General features: G+C 40.5%; 2 protein-coding genes across 2 annotated transcripts; both read right to left on the reverse strand.

Annotated features, from left to right (window-relative positions):
* Window positions 1–5445: 5445 nt before the first annotated feature.
* smyd5 (SMYD family member 5) lies at window positions 5446–10801 on the reverse strand. Its single transcript, XM_084692207.1, has 13 exons — window positions 10693–10801; window positions 10093–10201; window positions 9809–9948; window positions 9533–9654; window positions 9366–9435; window positions 8952–9056; window positions 8710–8772; window positions 8514–8584; window positions 8240–8346; window positions 7949–8005; window positions 7719–7813; window positions 7199–7269; window positions 5446–6597 (listed from the first exon to the last, which is right to left on the reverse strand). Exons 1-13 carry the CDS (start codon window positions 10783–10785, stop codon window positions 6447–6449), a joined length of 1254 nt encoding a protein of 417 aa, XP_084548333.1. The 5' UTR covers window positions 10786–10801; the 3' UTR covers window positions 5446–6446.
* Window positions 10802–11058: 257 nt separating this feature from the next.
* On the reverse strand, window positions 11059–17152 carry sfxn5b (sideroflexin 5b). The gene is made up of 14 exons (XM_084699093.1): window positions 16937–17152; window positions 14493–14561; window positions 14284–14361; window positions 14167–14193; window positions 14000–14054; window positions 13873–13898; window positions 13610–13663; window positions 13418–13474; window positions 13101–13166; window positions 12913–13003; window positions 12701–12816; window positions 12397–12482; window positions 12086–12203; window positions 11059–11887 (listed from the first exon to the last, which is right to left on the reverse strand). Exons 1-14 carry the CDS (start codon window positions 16991–16993, stop codon window positions 11810–11812), a joined length of 978 nt encoding a protein of 325 aa, XP_084555219.1. The 5' UTR covers window positions 16994–17152; the 3' UTR covers window positions 11059–11809.
* Window positions 17153–17401: the final 249 nt, after the last annotated feature.

A 17401-nucleotide genomic window follows, 5' to 3' on the forward strand; every position in this document is an offset into this window, starting at 1 on the left:
AATTTTCGACTGAAATCTGAATACTAAAAAGAGATTTTGTGCACAGTGGATCTTTGATTTGATGCTTATTTTTATGAAATGTTTGAATATGTAATGTGTTCTTTTATTTCAAATGAACAGGTTATAAAACATTTGAGGGCCTAATGACCTTAGCTCATTGTATAATGCTTGTTTGCCTATGATAATCATCATGTTTCTTGGTTACAGCAATTTCCTGAGTCAAGACAACTCTATTATACCTTATTCAATAAGGACATGCTTTTCTGTGTGAATTATATGTAATGTACAGTATGACTGAATCACATTACACTAAGCACACTAGGCTTGTTATTGAACTGGATATCATTCAATCCAATTATGCAAATAGTAAGTAGAGTGAAATGATTTTAAGTGCATTTGCAACACCACCCATAGGTGACTAGAACTGCCCTTGCATTGACAGAACGCAAAAGTAAATTTTAGGGGCCTTGTGAAACCAGAGGCCCTTGTGGTCCTTTTATGTGTAATCAATAGGAACTGTGAGGACCTCAACTGCACAAAGCATTAGTTTTAATAGTATGAGCTTCCTCCCTCCCCTGTGGTGGTCAAAGCATGACTGGAGGCTATATACTGATGAGGGTGGGTGCTGCTCATTTTCGCACACAAGCCATTTCATTTGGGGCTGGGCAGTGAATATTTACAGATGAAGGATCCGTTTCTTTTAAATACAAAAAAAAGGAAGGAAAAAAAAGGAAAAGGAAGCCGTATATCTTGAAAGGGCCTGTTCCCAGTGGTACTCAAGCCTCTTAAGGTCATATCCATCAGAGATGGACAGGAATAAGGAATTCCCTTAGGGCCTACAAATTGACGTCTGCGCACAACTGTCTAATTAAAGAAGTAAATGGGGAACACACATATAAGAGGTAAAGTCATATTAGTTGCAGATTGAACATCTGTTGTGCATATTGGTAACTTTATGTGCCCTAAAGTGACATAAAGAAAGAAAATAAGTAAACGGCTTTGTCAGTGATGTTTCAGTTGGTTGACAGCAAGGAGTTCTCACATCAGTCAACTGAGGTCATGGGGCTTTTGTCATCATCCCCTGTCAATTTTATGACATAAACCTAATTGCTTTCAATGCCATGGAAACGGCTTACGAAAAGAATCTCTTGACCATTTTAAATTCCTCTGCTTATTATATTCACTGTTTCCTTCTGGTTCTTGCAACCGGGCACAAAAAGGCACACTAATTAAGGTGACTTTTTACGAAAGTTACAAAATTCAGTTGACGTCGTGAGACTTCAGATCACTGAGTGCAATTATCAGTGGCACACATAGAGCAAATGTAGTGGAATCAATTAAAGATGTGAAGTCCACTTCATGACCTAATGATGTTTGAAAGAGTGAGTTCTAACAGAGATGTTTTTGTTCTGGATGTATCTTTCTTTATAATGAGCGAATTTAGCTAACTTTATAATTATGGATACTGAATTAAAAATGTGTTTTATCATGCAATATACTGGTATAAGGACACTTGGATTGGATGATGTATTCTGATTCATTGATGTCATATTATGAACTTTCAAGCCTACATGTAGAGACAGTATATTTTGCAGGGAACAAATTTGCTGAACTAAGAGATACTCAAAACTATCAATTAATCCGGGAAATATTGCCTGATGAAAACATATTTTGACAATCATCCAGTATCAGTATTCAACTATTTGTTTTAAGATAAAGATAAAACTCCAATACTTGTTGGGCTCACTGGAGTTCAAAGAGGATCGTTCTAAATTTAAATTAATTCAATTTTAGCTCAAACAACAGTATCACCTTGTGTAGTTAAAATAGTCTAATTTATTTTAGTCTGAAATCATTCAGATATAATTGTCTTATGAGTATGACCTTTAGTATGATGAACAGAATGTGTAACAGCTCACCCCCAAATGTGAGGAAGCTCTTGATATTGAGAAAGGCCTGATCTAGCTCAGCAATCTTGCATGCCTGTTATAAATTCAGACTACTAGCATTACTAGACATAATTGGATACTGTTCCTTCTTTTGTATACCAGACTTTAAAATGCCATAACTCAAAGAAAGCATCAGCCTCATCCTTGCTCAATGTCCCACAGAAGAGAATTTGAAAATGAGATAGTAAGAGATAAAGCTGAATAGCAAGAGTGTTTCAAAAGCCTCATTTGCAGTCCATGAGTCAGACCACAGAGTCTCAATGGGACCGCCAACCGCCTGGCTCGGCCTTAGAGGAAGAATGCATCTGTACATCAATGCTTTGCTTCGTACTCGTAAAAAATAGTATGATGGGTTTGTTTGGATTGTCCACAGCTCCGAATTAAATAGGGTTGAAGAAATATGAAAAATGTCAACATGTTCCAAAGGTTTAAAACCACAAGAGAACATAATAGACATAAATGTGTCAAGCGGAGCTAGAATAATCGGCGGCCAGCGTCGGACGGGTACCCAGAAAAATACAAACTCCCATTATTTATCAGTAGGCCTGACATACTTTCTCTCATACCACTCAGAGTATTAACATGATTAGAAAAATATGTTCTCTGTCAAAACAGAACATTTTGGCCAACCACTGTCTACGTCATTGTTCTCCATCCCTCGATCAGGTCACACCTGGAATCCATGTAACCCAGTGTGTATTTAGAGTGCAGTTTTGACAGAACTTCAAATTACAAACTCATCGTGACATGCTACTGTAGATGTCGTTTACAACGCTTGATTGGCAATTTCTGTGATTAACAACACAATCCCTCAAGTTCCACTCCATTGGGTCGGAGAGCACAATAAAATTTATATGACGCCATTTCTGTCTCGGGAGTTTTTTTCTTGAAGATTAATGTAAGATAATTGGGCAGCTCACACACTTTCCACAATACAAAAGCCTACTCCGAATAACTTTATAGCAGAATGGCTCCCCGACAAATCTCCAACTGGTCTGACTCTACGGAAATTCAGAAGGTTCAATGTGGCTTTACTAGTGTTTGAGTTACTCAACCTCCTTCAGGTTGGCGTGTATCAGCTGAAATGTTTGTCTATTACTTAACCTTGGAGTAGGCTCTCCAAAGACCTGAGGGCAGCCATGGTATCTGTTGCTGTAACCAATTTGGACGGTACTAATGTTGATTGCAAATTGTTTCCATATGGTACCCATTTGAAGCCCAATGAGTCTTTTTGGTCACAAATCGGCATCCGTCTCAACACGTATTGTCAATCAAGAGAAAGCCGATCGGCCAGGGGATGGTGTTTCGACTGCACTAAGAAGCACAAGCAAGCATGTTTTAAAAAACACAGATATAACATAACCCGAATTATTGAATTGACCTAGTTCATTCCATCATCACAGAAACGTGTGCAAATGTCAGTTTAAAAGGATAAATAAATTGTACTATTATAATCATAATGCTGGTAATGTATTTTTTAAGTTATGCACATATGGAATTTGGCAACATATCCAGTTACCTGTTTAACTCAGAAGCCATCTATGAATATTTTATAAGGTACAAGGGAGGTATATTATAAATCACAGTGAGAACATTATACATTGGCATTGACATGTTTTATCAGATAATGTTTTAAATCATGAGATGCAAATTCAATTTTTACTCTTCCACCTGCGATGCTTGTCAAAGATGATTATGTGGCCACTTCGATCTCTTCCCTATCTCACTGTTAAAGGCAAATTGTAAGCATTCTGGCTTTGCTTAGACAGAATAAAGGACCCTCTGAGTCATAAGTTCTCTTCATTTACACACACACCCCCCTCTTCCCTCCATCCCCCACTTCAACCCACATCCTGCCCCTTCCATCTTCAATTGAGTCACTCAATCTGGCCCCCTCCTCATGGGGCGGGTTCTTTGACCTCCACACTTTCTCTACATGAAGGGACAGTGCTGTATTGTGTGGCATATGTGTGGGTGTGTGTGTATGCGAGAGTGAGAGACTGCACTCGACCCCTACAATGGACCAAAAGTGGACTGTTCCACAAAAGCCTAAATTCCAGAGCTTCAGAGGTCCAGCAGCGATGCTGGCTGGAGCACAGAGGATGAGGGCCAACAGGGGACAAACTTGACTGGAGAATGTGTCCTGAGGTCCAGAGGTTCGCGCTGTCAAGGGTCCCAAGCGTGGGCTTGAGTTCACTCATTGAAATAATGTGCTCCCTTTCATCTAAACTCAACTCATTCCAAAGGGGAAATAAACCGATACAGGAAAATGTATGTTTGTATGATGGTGATGATATTTTTGGAGTGACTAGCAGAATTAGAAAGTATATTGTTTGTTTTTATAAAGTTATAAATGTACATACACGTATGTCATTTATTTCTTAGGGCTTCGTAGGCTACAGATGTTTGAAGATGTTAGCTGTACTTAGCCACACACTTTGTATAAATAGCCTACATCAAAATCAAGGTCATGCAAAGAGTGAACTGTCAAAGAAAATAAACATTCATATGAAAAGCTCTACCAATGTTGCAATCTAGCAATGTTGGAGGTTTCAGGTCAAGATATCAGTGCAAATAATCACACCCATTAAGGCTACATAAAAAGCCTTTAGGTCAAATAAAATGGATTACATGAATTATTTAAAAATCGGAGTTTCATTCATATGGCGTTTTGTTCAAATTTAATGTGCACATTTTTTTTAATAAGGGGTGAATATCAACAAGATGAAAATGCTGTTTTCTAGAGATGAAATACACTAATGGTTTTCTAGTCCTTTTTGTCAAATGTATGAGCTGCACTGTTAGCTGAAAGTGCAATTCTTAAGAAATTAGAGACTCAAGAGTTATGTGAAGCACAGAAACAAGTGCACAACACCAGGCAACTTTAACCTTAACTCCAGGCTAAGAACATAATACTGAGGGCAGCCTGAAAGAATTGAAGATTTTTCATTTAGTCCACATGAATGCTCAGTTGCATGCTCATTAAACAAACAATGTGTGCACAGTTCCATGCACGACACAAATATCCACAGATCTAAGTGTGCTATAGCACTTCTAACAAGTTACTGTACATATGTATGTACAGAATGACTAATCTTGAAGTGATCCCCAGAGAGTCTTGTGTTTACATGGTGTGCAATTTGGAGGCTATCGGGCCTCGCATATCTGGATATGCTATGCCAAAATTACCATATTGTAACCAGTCCAGGAGCAGAACGCTTGGTTAATTTGCAGAGAATCATTTTTGGCATATTTGTTCCTTGTAATGCAAAGAACATTGTAGCATATTCAGAACTTCCGGGTAAGCAGGTCAGTAGGGAAAAAAAACCTTTCAGTTTGTTGTTTATTATAGTGCCACATAGGGGCTAATTAGTGCCTTATCCTATGAGTATGTAACGCTGCTCTGCATACACCTGGCCACCTTGTTTGGCGTCTCCAGAACCCATTATGGCAGCGCTATTAGCCTCCAACAGGCAAAATAATAAGAATACAAAAATAATCCTAGGAATTTTAATCAGGTCCGAGCAACGAAGCACCAAAGATAATTAGACTTGCGGAAAACAAGTTTCAAGGTAGATTAGGACGAAAACTGCCAGCAGAGAAAGCTTACACAGTAAAATAAATAGTCTAATCCAGAAACTAAATCGAGCTAACACGGACTGTATATTTGAATGGTTTATTCCAGAGAAGTAAAAATGACAATTACTAGGATCCTCGTATTAACTGTTGCTTTAACACTGCTGATTGTCTTTGTGTGACTTCAAAGGCAACATTCTCATGCACCAGTGCCCCGACAGCCAACTGAGATAATTGAGGTCTGCCATGTTTGTGTACTAACAAAACACTGGCTTGGAAATTACAGACAACGCTATTGTATTGATTTGTACTGGCTGAATTCACCATTTCACTTATGTGGAACATTGACAAAGTTATCCTCAATAAAGGGCAAACGCCACAGATAAAATCTCTCCCACTGTGGGCGATGCCAAGGCTTCAGCTTAGCACAAAGTCCATTATCATATGAAAATAAAGGAACCATATTGGATTTTGGCTACTTAGTTCTGTTTACATGTGTAAACACTCATCATTGGCCACCATCCTGCAGATTTGACTCATTCCTTGTACAATTAGCTACTCTTAGAACAGAACATGTACACTTCTCAGGGGGACTCATTGCTTGTATGCTCACTTATTTAACAGTCTAAGAGGTATTAAACAGATGAACGAGAAGCATAAGTGAGCAATATCTCCTCCGTGTGAATTAAGAGGTGGGGCAGGCATAATCACAACAGCTTTTAGAGGTAAATCCTTTGTGCAAGAACTGACTGAAACGTTCTTGAGGAAAAATGTCATGATACTATATAATGTCCACATGTTTGGTGTCATATATGAAAGTTATTCTTTGATGACGGATGTCTCTGTGTCTTACAGGTGTACAGCATGGTGGTGACAGGTGAGAGGGAGGGAACATGAATCCACAAAGCCAGACTTTTTTTATCAGACGTCCGTCATCTCGTCCTCCATCTCGTCTCCCTCCGTCTCCCCCTCAGCCTCCCCCTCCCCCTCATCCTCCTCATCCGATGTCACATCCAGCTCATCCATCTGGGAGACACACTTTGGACATGAGCAGACAAACAGGTAGTTCTCCCTGGAAAAAGAATAATGGCGTTACATCACTCATATGGCTTCGCGTCTCGTTTCAAACCAAGATTGTGAAAGAGAGAGAGCGAGAGAGAGCGAGAGAGAGCGAGGAGAAAACAATGAAATAAATAAACATGCTAAAAATCTAATCTGTTTACATCCAGTTGTACATGTTCTTTCTGCTTCTTGGCAAAACCTATCAATTCCATATTGTGACCATCATAGGTCCACTGTGGGTATGAGTAGTCAGTAACACGTACAGTGAGAGCGCTCTCTTTATTCCCTCTACAGTACCGAGGTTACACTTGCAGCGTTTCAAGGTGAAGCGTATTTCTCTTTTTTCATTCCTTTCCTTCTCCGATAGGACACAACAAATATGACTCCTAACTAGGCAGCACAACAAACTAGCCTGCAGTGTAAAGGTGTAAATCCATAGAGGATTGAAAGCTTCCTGATCAATGGTAAGCGAAGGCTCGGACCTAACCACTGGTAACACTGGTTGAGGATTGCCTATTATAGTCTGGGATGCTGTCCATCGATCGACACTGAATTGAGGGCAGTTTGATTCTGTCGAAGGCATACAGACACTGGGGATTACAAATGTTTACCTCAGAATTTTGTGGCGGCTATGCCGGCTCCGGTCTCGCTGACAGCAGTCTAGGTAACTGATACAGATCTCCTGGAAAAGCAAAAAGAACAGTAAAAATATTGTTTGTGGAGGACCACATTTACTTCTAAAAAGAAACTCCCATTATCTTGTTCCTCGAGTTAGACGTCTATCTCATCCAACAATCTTTAAAACAACTTCCGACATAGCTCAAATGCTATTGGTTTGCATTCTACACTGTGTCTCTTTTGGCTCTGTAGTAAACCACTGTAAAGCCCTGCAGTTTCAGCCAAAACCCAAAGGCGTCCGATCAAGATATCTGCCGTGTCATTTATGTTACTGTAACAGCAAGATGAAGGCCTTCTCAATCTCTCTGACAGGCTGACAAAACCATTCCGGTCCACACAGTCTCACCCTCCTAATGGTGTCTGACAACAGAGCACAAAGGGTCAGGCAGGATGTTCTCTCCAATCCAGCCCCAACCATAATGAATCGTCCACTACCCAGCATCCTCCACTCACCTCTCCAGGGCTGATGTCACTGAGGGCACTGAGATGAAGCAGGAAGTTGTTGTCTGGAAATGATGCCTCTGTGTTGGGTATGCAGCTATGGTTACCTGTGGCAGCAGATTTATGATATTTTTTACATTAATGGTCAGTTTATAGGTATGGTCTTTTGAGGACTAGAATATCTTGGACGTTAAGTGGACTGTGATAATTATGAATCGTAAAAATCAGAAAGCAGAACTCACAGGAGCTTTGAAGTAGGAAGAGTCCAGAGCCCTCACAGTTCAGAAAGTCCCCAGTCTCTACAAGGACAAAGAAAGAGACACCAGATTAGCATTAACATTTAATATATTTCCTTGGACTCTTCCTGAATACAAGAACTACCCATGGTAATTCACATTTAGTCACGAAAACACGATCTCCATCAGTAGTTTGGAAACATGGATTTAACCCACAAATCGTATTATACCATTATCAGTTCCACACTACTAATATCTCTGCAGGACAGTCTCTGAGAGATGGGAGATAATTGTGACCTTTCTCTATGTCCTTGTACAGTTGGTCAATGAAGGCATCCAATTGCTCCCTCTGCTGGCCAGGCAGCTCCAATGCATCACATGCATGAACCCATCGACTCAAGGAGCTGAGAGAAAGGCCAAGAACCATTCATTAATATCCACTACCTTAGCAAGTATGAATTCAAATCTGTGTCTAAGACACAGCTCTGAGAAAAAAATGAAATATTATTCAATAATGATTTGTGGTTTATTTAATCATGTTTAATAAATCAGGCGTCATGGAGGAGTGTACCTGGTGCCTATTCCCTGTCCGTTGGTCCCCACCAGAGAGAAGAGAGAGAGGAAGCCCTCAGGAGTGAACCACTGAAACCCAAACAGACTCATTCATTTTGACAGGCCTCCCTGGACAGAGCCTCACCAGGCTTCATCAGTATACAAGTTCCAAGCAAATGCTTTTGAGGAAGAGGTTCAATGCGTCACACACTTACCCGATTGAGATGAGCGTCATAAAGAGCTGCTGTGAACAGTTTTTGTAACAAGGCCAACTGTCCCTACAGAGACAACAAACAGTGTCAGGAAGGTAGAACAGACACGATTCCATCTAACTGAACTGGGTCAACTGTGTCATGCACGAGAATCAATGTGGAGGAAACTATGGTCTCCATTGCCTTTTTACTTGTATGATACTAAATATGCATTAACACTTTCATATGATCTGAGCTATCCTTACTTTGAATTTATCTCCCAGCAGCTTGTGGGCAATTTCTTCTTCTTCGTTGGCTGCACGGTTGCAGAATTGAGAGAACAGCTGTTGCCAGCGCCCTTTGTCTTGGGCCTGTTTAACACACGCACAAACATTAGCATCCAAAACTTTGCTCACTAGACTGCTAAATATAAAATAAGGAACTCCATCAATCTTTTTACTGCCAAATAATTCCACAAATCAGTCTCTCTCCGGACTATTAAATTGTATCTTTGCAATTTTATATTTTAAAATAAAATTCACTTGCATCTGCTAAATGAATACAATTTTAACTGAATGCATCTCACTTCAGGTCATTAGTATCTCATTAACGTTGTATATCAACCCAAACAAAGGAAGAGACAGTATGCTCATAAACAGGTACAGTCGAAGGACTCTCACCTGCTTGACGGTGGCGACCATCTTGGCCATGAGCATAATGCTGGAGGTTTCTGGAGGGTAGTGCATACTCCTTGAGGAACAGAGGGAGTGATATCACCACAATGACAAAGCACATACATCACCATCCAGTGTAAAGAGATAGGTATAGACACACTGTACCCTCTCACCTCCATGCGTCCTGTAGTTTGTTGATGGGGTGGTCGGGGGCCTCGTGAGAGGGGCCCAGACACAGAGCCTGGTGGTACTGATCTGCTGCAGTCTGACGGCACTTTGCACTACAGTACATCACCTGCAGGGGAAGCCAAAACCCCATTAACGCCTTTAAAGAAATTCAGGTGGTTCAGCTAGGGGTTCAGGTCATGCAGCCTATTAATACCAAACTACAATGTAATATGGGGGTGATTGGATTAGATGAATGAGCAGTCATTTTCAGGGACTCTAACCTGGCATTGAGTGCAGGCTTGGTGGGCCTCCGGCCGTACTTGGCACAGCTCAGGGTGGGGCAGGGTGAGCCCAGGAATACCAGTGAGTCTGCGTGCATTCTCCTCAGCTGTCTCCAGGGACCGCAAGCAGTACTCACACGCTGGAGACCCAGCAACAAAGACATAGAAAGAGACAGGTGACAAAACGTTAGACAATTCAATTGTATGACAGCGTGAAACTGTCATCCTTTATTTAAGATTACGAGACATAACATGCTATTTTGAAAAAAGCGAAAGATTCTAACCTTTGTATTTGTACAAAGCATTCCACAGGAACTGGGAGCAAACTAAAGGCCTCTCAATGAAGATGGTATCTCCCTTTTTGATGTTTTTCTTTGCAAATAAGCCTTTGCCCTAAAACAAATAAACATGTTGCTATTTCACTGTTTTTTTTGCTGTGTCACAAGGTGCTAAAGAGCTTTGCTTAAAGGATTCGTATTATTCGTTCACATCCCAACCATCATCAATTCACCAGGATGCATTTAACCAACTCTGTAGCTGCAGTGTCACCATTACTAGTTGCAATGTCTAGGAACTTCTGTTTCTAGTTAGCTGTATGTACAACAGTAGCTACTTAGAGACTCGGATTGCAATGCTGCAGTATTTTGCAACAGCATTTGTAATGCAGAGTAACAGTAATATTTGGGTATCACTTTATTGCCAATTCAAGCAGCGTGGCAGTCTAAGTTACTGTAGCTAGCACAGTGAATACAGGGCTCAGTCTGTGAACTGCTATCAATGCAGTCAGTCTGACAGCTCGTGTGGTGTGCTTGGCACTCAAACACAACGTGAGCACAAATTATTTATTGACGGGCAACTCAAACTAGCCCCTGCGTAATTATTACCTTGATCTTGTCGATGAATCTGACTTCCACACAATTGCTAACTTTGCTGGGGTCCACGCACAGGGAAAACATGTCATCCTGGGGAGCAGCCATTTTCAAAATAACCTTTCCCCTTTGAACTCTCACTGACGTTGATGTAAAGACAAGAGCTATATCGACCTCTAGCGGGTGAAAGGAACACCTACCACATACGGTAAATATGTGGGTGTGCTTGGAGAGTTCATCTTTTAGTTGTATTTGTACTTTTAATTCTTTGGGATTTCACATAATAAAGTTTTTATGTCATCTTGCTGTAAAATATAATAAACAAATTATTTGTATTATCATTTATATCATATCAATAAAAGGTTTATTTATGGTATTACAAACATTTCAGCAATACAATTTGAGTGGCAGAAAGTCCATTCACAATGTTCAATGGATCACAACAGTTATTATTATGATATAATATAATGTTAGTACAATATGTTCAAGCAATATTACTGTTGCAAAGCATTTCACTGTACAAAAGTCAGTCATTCAAAAGTTCAACAGTCGGCCGGTACTGTTATTGCAATTATCCTGAAATAATGTATTAAAACGGAATGTGTAAAAAAATGTATTGCGCAAATTGGTCCTTTAAAAATCTGACTTTTAAGATGAAACCCTGTTACCATTTTGCTATCACCATTAATTAGTAGAAGTTATTTCACAGTAAACCTTACTACCTTATACTTCTGTATACCCATGACTATCGACTGCCTAAATGTCTCTTGAATTGATTTAATTGCACCACTCATTCAAACCCCTAGTGGTACAGTTCATAAAGCAGCTTCACATGATGTTCCCTAGTCATATATTATATTACTTAAATAGACATACTATGTTTTTCTCCTTCTCCCTTTTTTTTACATTAAACTGTAGGTAATATATTTGATTAAAATCATTGCTTTATACTTAATAATCTATTCCATGCTATATTAATGCAGCAGAAGGTGCTTGGTGCCGTGGGCAGTTTTCCTGGGGGGAAAAGACCCACACAGAGACCGTGACAACTGTACACAGAGTGGTCTCATCTGCATCCCACTTCTGCTGTTTCCCCCTCGACGTCTCCCATACCGCCCCAAGGGATCATCCATCACAAGCCCTTGTTGTAGGTCACCACCTTGCTTTCTGTTGCCATGGCAATCTCCGGCTCAAGGTGAGACACCTCAATCTGTGGAGCCAAAGGGAGAGAGAGAGAGGGGAAGGGAGAGAGCGAGGGATGTTAGATTACACACAGCACTAGCAATACTCCCTCCGCTAGTTCCTGGGTAGTTCTTCACCATCTCTGTAGACTGGAACATGATGGGATGAGATACCAAGCTACGTGTTACGCCAAGTGGAAACCCTGCTGAGGCAAGCAGCGTCATACCTGGGACATCTGGGGGAAGAGGCTGATGGCCAGGGGCAGGGAGAGGCTGAAGGTAGCCAAGCACACCAGGCTGTGGATGGGTAACAACAACCTCCGATTGCTCTGCAGGAATGGGAGTCTAAAGGAAACGCAGAGAAAAACTAATGTTTGCAGGCACACAAGATAGGTTAGAAGGTTAACAAGGCGGCTTCACGCCTCCCAGACATGCTGCACTGTACACAGCATTTTGAATCTTTGAACAGGAGGACTGTGTAATATAATACAGTATGTTACAATTCACTATATTTGTGACCCTGTTATGCAATACATACCTTTCTAGGTAGGACATAATGATTGGGGGGAGGACAAAGATTGGCATAGGAAGCACCACTCGTGTAAAGGCTGTCTCCATAATTGCCTGGAGGAAAAAGAGGAATATTGTGCACACGCTTCAGTTCCCATTTTGCAATATGTTGGATTCAATTTCCCATCCCACAAGATTCCATGGATAAGGCTTATGAGGAAAGTGGTAGATTCAGACAAATGTGAGATGAGTTCAAAAAATCTAATCAGAAAACTGCTAAAATATATATATTTTTTTTTTCCTGAACAGAAGTCTCAGAGCTTGTCACTTACATGCTTGGCGGCGATCTTGGAGGAGCCCACCACATTTCCATTGCAGTCCAGCACATCAATGCCCTCCGACAGCTCATTGTGTCTCATGAGACCCACGTTGCATATGTTGGCACTGGCTGAGGACAGAGGGAAGACAATTGACAGTACTCGTCTATAAAGAACGGAGCAACTCATGCAGTATCTCGCTACAGGTTCCTGAATACAGTACATACCCACAGCTGGAAAGGGAACAAGTCTTTGAATGATCATTCGTGTTGCAGGGCTCAACTTGTTGGCTTTCTGAATGAGTACATTCAATCCCACCTGAAAATACATACCACATTATCAGTGACAAAGGCATGTGTTATTAGCATGTAAACATGACAAGGCTTTTCTTGATAGTTATGTTTATCAAACTCACAGCAATAGAGACCGCACTAGTTACGGCTCCAGTGTATCCTTGCATGAACTTGGATGTCGGCGTCGGCTGTGTGGATATGATATTGAATCAAATTGAATTACAAAAGAAGCATCCAGGGTTGGTCAACTTGATCTCTGCCAGCCTGACTGTGCATCCATTCAAACACATTACATATGTCACGCTCAATAACATTTACTTCGGAACATGCAAAGCTGCCCGTTACCATGAAAACGGTGTGTGTTCAGTGGACTGAGATGTAATTATGTTTAATAGAACACGAGTATCCACAACCTCTCTATAGGCTCACAGTACTGTACCTTGGTAGCATTGCGATTCGCGTAGTTGACACAGGCATTGTGGCTCTGGTTCAGCCACTGAAAAGAGAAAAAACACACTGTCCTTCAGTCAACAATCAATCTGGCTAGATGGGCATTGAGAATATGGCCAATAGTGTGGGTATTGAAAACATGGGACACAAATGGTTGAAATGCTCCCACTCATGGCTTTACCTGCCAGATAATGGTGGACACCACAGTCTGATTTGGGAGAAGAAGGCCGATGACCTGGGTGAAACCAGGAAGTCAGAGATTATTGGATAAGCTATATCCAACATCACTGGTTCCATACGCCAGTCATTTATGAACGTGTGTTCTTGGCAATGATTACACCAGATGGAGAATTACAGGACATACAGTAGCCACCTTCAGGGAAAAGGTTGAATATTGTATGCAGATACACATGAAGCTACAATATGATTTACTTTGGGACTTACAATTGGTGTTCCAAATGGGACATATCCTGTGTAATGCAACAAAAAAATACAATCAGCAAAAAAATAAAAGTAAAATGCAAAACTGAAGAAGCGTAATTCTGTCAAAGATCTTCATCTGAAGTCATACCTGACATTCTGAATGGCATGAAGATCTTCTCTCCTGTGTCAGGATGAATGATAGCCTGCATTTAGATAGATGGTGACATCATCATGATGCAGCCAAGAGGAGTGTGTATGGAACTGAGCACAGTTAGACAACACTGGACATTCTGTTGAAGACCTGCAACAACTTACCTGCTTAATTTTTTGTGCTTCCCATAGCTGTGAATTCAAAACAGTCCAAAATATCAGTGTGTTAAACTCATACGGTATGTGTAACCTTTTTTTTTCTGATACCATAAGAGATTTCACCTGTACATCTGAGACTCCTGGCGGAACAGTCCCATGTTTGAAATCATCGAGCAGTTTCACACACTCTCCCAGTTGTCTCTACAGGGACAACAGTGGATTGCAAAAAATGCCTGAGATACAAAAGGTAAGCTTGTACCAGACAAGATCTGTCCTGAAACTGAAACAATGAATGTGGAATTCTGTCAATGTTTAAGCCTATTATATTGTACCTCAGACACAAAAAGATTTCTGGGGTCAATGATGTCCACCACGTGTCTCAGACGACCAAAGAACGAACTCTGGGGAAGAGAGAGGAACTGGTTAAGAATGGTTAAACATATTTAAACATCTATTTTTCTTCAGTCAATGAACAACACTTACACACTGAGGGAAGATCTCAAGGACAGTGGAAAGCAGAGGGAAACAACAAATATTTGGTTCATTCAATATTCAATTGATTTATTAACGCCTCTGTTCATATGACTTGATGTGGACTGAGCACAAGTGTTTCTGCAACACTGTAATCAATCTTATTGTTTTGAAGTCAAATATTTCATTCAATATTTGGTAAAGGCAAAGTAAGACTGCCAGTGTGTGAACTGACTTCTGAGAAAAATCCCAAGTACACCTCACAGAGTGTGAGTTTGTCCTCTGTGAGTTTGGCTCCAGAATGGAAATGTTGGTCAAGCATTCTGTTTTTCTACCCCCTCACAATTTAGATGAGGATGCCAGCTGAACACTGAGAGCCAACAGTTTTAAAAGCCCTGATGGTGGTGCATGCCAAGAGTATCTGGCAAACCAGATGGACTGAAACATGCCAGCTTCAATCAGATGCCTCAGAGCCATTTATCACTCATGAGGGACAGACGGTGACAGAGAGGACAAAGACAGAGGGACAGAAACAATGAAACTGTGTCTCTCAACCCTACTGTACGCATGGGAATGTGAAGACATAATTAACACTTTACATCTGAATCCTTTAATCTTTTCTGTTGCATTTTGTATACCATTACCTAAGGTCATGTGTGTGTGTGTGTGTGTGTGTCTGTGTGTGTTGCTTTTGCTTTTGCAGGGCTGGGATAGAGGCAGACTCCATATGAGAAGATGTTTTAATTATGCATGTGTTTCAGCTCTCAAGAGAATACACAAATGCACATACACACATTCTCTCTCTCTCTCTCTCTCTCTCTCTCTCTCTCTCTCTCTCTCACACACACACACACACACACACACACACACACAGACAGAGATAGCAGAGATTTATGCTGATTCAAGTGCTGGCCTAATTTTAACTGCCTTGAAACAAGACATTGAAAATAACACTGAAAAAGTATCTAATTCAGCACTGTGGAAGAGAAGGTGAGTTTTTGGAATATTAAACACAAACATTTCTGCAATATGACACAATCATATTACATATAGCTCCTGATGTAGTGCACTAACATTTAAGAGCAGTAATTGAAAGGTATTTTAGTTGTTAAAGTCAATGCAAATTAAGTTGGTCACAGCATCCCTTTCAGTATTAAGGTTTACACAGACGGTTTTAGTCATCTGGGAAATGTGCAATATCCTGTATGAACTGCTCTCATAATTTGTCAGTAAAGAAGAAACTGTTCCTGAAAGAAGACCTCAGAAGTGTCACCCTTTTATGCCTTGTTATAATTGCTGTGATGCAGGAAGGACACATCCAAAACTATGTTGACTAATTCACGCAAATCTTCGGACTTATTGTAAAGTCCCTTCCAACACAATTGGAAGTCAATGCACATTTCCCAGACGCCTAAATCCGTCTGTGTAAACCTTAATACTGAAAGTGATGCTGTGACCAACTTAATTTGCATTGACTCTAATAGACTTTACACATTTTAATTTAATTAGTTTAGGGCTGTCATAAACGTTTCCCTGCGAACAGACCGTAGTATTGTGAGCCAATATGAAGGTCACACGATCTCTCTAAGATGACCATGGCACGACTCTGGATGCAAACTTGATGAATGAGATAAGGATAGACAGCTATTAATCCTACATACTTATACTTATTCCTCCTGAACACATTCTATGGTGATGACCCAGATTTTGACAAGCTACACTGTAATTAACTTTAAATGCATAGTAATAGCAGATTCCACAAAGATTCTTTGACCAATTATCTTATCAATGTGTTGGGTATCTGCATGTCATAATAAAGGAGCAAGTAATGCCGTCGTCGATTTAGTTTTTTTGTCATGCAAAAGTCAAAAAGAAAAACCAAACTCTCACAATTGCATTGATTGCAGGCATTGTATATTTGATAGGGCCTAACACGTGTTGGTTATTTAAATGTGTGCAACATTTTACAACAATTAATTCAACTGTGTTGTTGGATAGTTGCTGAGGTATGAACATCAAGCAGGTCCCGTTAAGAGACACGTCTAAACTTATGATCTCCATCACTTGATATTCGGTACCAAATAGGCTACTTGTTTTTTGATAGACTAGTAAAGATTTTGACAAGACAAAGAAAACACCATAGCCTACAAGGCAATCGAGAACCATAACTTTCGCTGCAAAAGTATCAGCAGCCATCCTTTGCACTCCCTGGGATGGGGCGTATCACTGAAGATGTTTGGGGTTTTTTGCACCCGAAAAAAGACAAATAAAAACATTCAGAAAAAAGTCCACATAAATGCTTTACCTGATCATACCGAGGTCTACCCAGCTGAAAAGCAGGACAGGTTGCGGATTCCGCCATGACAGCGAACAAGTATTATTTATTAATGAACTAAATCATGAGACGGGTTTTTGATTAGAAAGAACTCCAGTGTGAAAGTGGTCGCGAAGCAATGAGTCGCGACGTCCGACGGGATGTGTAGTTTTTGTTTTGCAGACTTAAATAGCTAAAGTCAAACGAGATGACTACACATCCCAAATCGATAACATGCGAAAAGGAATTGCATGCAGATTCCGTATGAGGCTACGATCTGATAAACTGCAGATGTGAATCCAATATGCTCCCAAGACTTCGCTGACCCATTTTGTGCAGTGTTGGCTGAATGTAGATCACTCAGTAAATGACTAACATTCAAAGTGGTTGTTCATGAAATACTATGGCCACCAGCTGTGGCCCCTGAAAAGCTTGTCTTGCAAGACAGACTCCTCC

Source organism: Hypomesus nipponensis, chromosome 1 (assembly GCF_054491055.1).
Source record: "Hypomesus nipponensis isolate SF chromosome 1, ASM5449105v1, whole genome shotgun sequence".
In the NCBI taxonomy this organism is placed as follows: Eukaryota; Metazoa; Chordata; class Actinopteri; order Osmeriformes; family Osmeridae; genus Hypomesus; species Hypomesus nipponensis.

Bases quoted from the DNA above. Each gene is read 5' to 3' on its own strand.
- sfxn5b (XM_084699093.1), bottom strand. From the start codon at position 16,993: ATGGCGGAATCCGCAACCTGTCCTGCTTTTCAGCTGGGTAGACCTCGG. The intron at 14,362-14,492 runs GTACAATATAAT...TTGTCCCTGTAG, and splicing joins GAAATCTTTTTGTGTCTGAG to AGACAACTGGGAGAGTGTGT. The intron at 13,664-13,872 runs GTAAGTCCCAAA...GGTTTCACCCAG, and splicing joins TCCCATTTGGAACACCAATT to GTCATCGGCCTTCTTCTCCC.
- smyd5 (XM_084692207.1), bottom strand. From the start codon at position 10,785: ATGGCTGCTCCCCAGGATGACATGTTTTCCCTGTGCGTGGACCCCAGC. The intron at 8,585-8,709 runs GTAAGTGTGTGA...TTTGGGTTTCAG, and splicing joins ATGACGCTCATCTCAATCGG to TGGTTCACTCCTGAGGGCTT. The intron at 7,270-7,718 runs GTGAGTGGAGGA...TTGCTTTTCCAG, and splicing joins GTGACATCAGCCCTGGAGAG to GAGATCTGTATCAGTTACCT.